Raw genomic sequence first — 1,883 nt, 5'->3', positions numbered from 1 at the left:
GGTCGCTCCACCCCCACCCGCCCACCTCTGCGCATTGCACGCTTGCAATGTGCCCGCCCCGCGTCAGGTCCAGCCAGTTAGCCTCATAAAGCTTAGGGCCTGCAGGTGGGCAGGAGGGGGCAGGGAGCCGGGCGGGCGGGGCGTGGTGCTGGCGCGGCGGGCGTGGACAGGGCGGGCGCGCGGGTAAGGCCGGAGGCGCGGCCAGGGGCAGGCTCCCAGCCACCCCAAACCCCAGCGCAGCCCCGGCTTCGCTGCATGCCACCCGCTGCCCAGAAGCCCACCCCTACCACGGCATGCACAAATACACAAGCAAGCCCCGGCCCGCACCCTCCCAGCACCCCCCCAGCAACCCCCCAGCGCCGTGCCGCCGCCGCCAGCTTGCGCCCACCTATCAAGAAGTTGAGGTCCCCGATCAGCGAGTCCTCCCGCACCAGCGTGGCGGTCAGCCCCAGCTTGCAGTGCGCCTTGACGATGCCCAGCACCTTTCGGAACATGGCGGCGGGGACAACGTGCACCTGGGGGCGTGTGTGGGGGTGGGAGCCAGGTGTGGGCAGGGCAGAGAAGGGCAAGGAGGCGCGGTGGGGCAAGGGGAGGGCAGGGAAGCGTGGTGGGGGAAAGGGCAGGCGGCGGCACATGGCTGTGCTGTGCTGTGCTTACGCCGCGCACGCCTGCGCTGCGCAGCGCCTGCCTGCCTGCCGCTTCCGTCCCCTGCTGCCCGTGCACGCCCCGCCATGCGCAGCTCCCCACCACACACCCCGCCATGCGCCACGCGCCACCCTCACGCCCTGCTGCTCGCCTCGAGCCCACCCCATTCTACCCACCCCCCTGCCCCGCGCTCCTCACCTCATCCAGCAGCAGCAGGCCCCACTCCCTGCTCATGATCTGGCTCATGATGCGCTCGCCCTCGGTGCTGCACGGGAGGAAAGAAAGATAGAAGGGGGCAGGCGGGCGGTGAGCGGCAGGCGGGGCGGGCCGCGCGGGCAGGCTGGGCAGGCCGGGCACAGGGGCCCAGCCAACCTTATATGCCGCAGGCACGCAGGGGAGAGGCACGCCGCAGCAAGCCGGCCGGCCCCGGCGCTGGCTGGCGCGAGCTGGGAGGGTGGCGGGCGCTGGGCGGCGGCGCGGCACCCAGGCCCCCCACCTGCGCCGCCCCGTGAACGCCACCATTGTGTATGTGGTGATGCAGACGCCGGTGGGCCCCTCAAACCACTCCCGTGTCTGGCTGGTGAAGCGGCACACCTGGTCCTTCTGCGGTACGGGTGAAGAAGGCAGAGAGGGGGCATGCAGGTGTACATGGGTGCAGCACGGCACAGCTTGCCCAGCGGTCCGTTCGGCGTGGGCAGAGGGGCAGGGCCGCGGGGGTGTGCCGCAGGCACCACACGCAATCGTCCACAGCAGGCACGCCCTGCTGTACCGAATGTGTGTACCGCATGCATATACCGCCTCCCGTACCGCCCTGTACCGCCCCGTACCACACCGGCACGTTGGTCCACATCTCGAACTGGTACTTCCACTGGTCCACGCTCACGCCGTTGGTGCACAGGCACAGGCAGCCCTTCTTGATGCGCGCCGCCGCCGACACCCCCACCAGGCTCTTCCCCGCGCCGCACGGCAGCACGATGATGCCGGAGCGCGCGCGCCCGTTGCCAAACATCTTGGACAGGCTCTTCTCCTGGTAGGGGCGGTGCTGCAAGCAGGCGGCGGGCGCGGGGGGAGGGCGGGGGCGGCCGCGCGCATGGGGGGCTGTGCCGCGGGGCGAGGCGCATGCTGCTTGTGAAACGGGAAAGGAGTGCCGCGCGCGCGGGCAACGGCGCTACCTGCCACTCCTTCCCACCCCCCACCACACCAGCACACCCCCTACAAAAAATACGCCGGCCTCCCCC

General features: G+C 71.2%; 1 protein-coding gene across 1 annotated transcript in view; it reads right to left on the bottom strand.

Moving 5' to 3' along the window:
* CHLNCDRAFT_57434 (hypothetical protein) overlaps positions 1 to 1,883 on the bottom strand; it is a gene marked incomplete at its 5' end in the record, with an annotated part of 7,108 nt that overhangs the window by 1,869 nt on the left and 3,356 nt on the right. The window contains 5 exons of the mRNA XM_005849131.1: positions 26 to 99; positions 389 to 515; positions 844 to 910; positions 1,142 to 1,248; positions 1,478 to 1,687. Coding sequence (XP_005849193.1) covers positions 26 to 99; positions 389 to 515; positions 844 to 910; positions 1,142 to 1,248; positions 1,478 to 1,687 — 585 coding nt within the window. The remainder of the gene's footprint in view (positions 1 to 25; positions 100 to 388; positions 516 to 843; positions 911 to 1,141; positions 1,249 to 1,477; positions 1,688 to 1,883) is intronic.

The sequence above is a fragment of the Chlorella variabilis genome, assembly GCF_000147415.1.
Source record: "Chlorella variabilis unplaced genomic scaffold CHLNCscaffold_6, whole genome shotgun sequence".
Lineage (NCBI taxonomy): Eukaryota > Viridiplantae > Chlorophyta > Trebouxiophyceae > Chlorellales > Chlorellaceae > Chlorella > Chlorella variabilis.
This window is presented reverse-complemented; position numbering and strand designations above follow the sequence as displayed.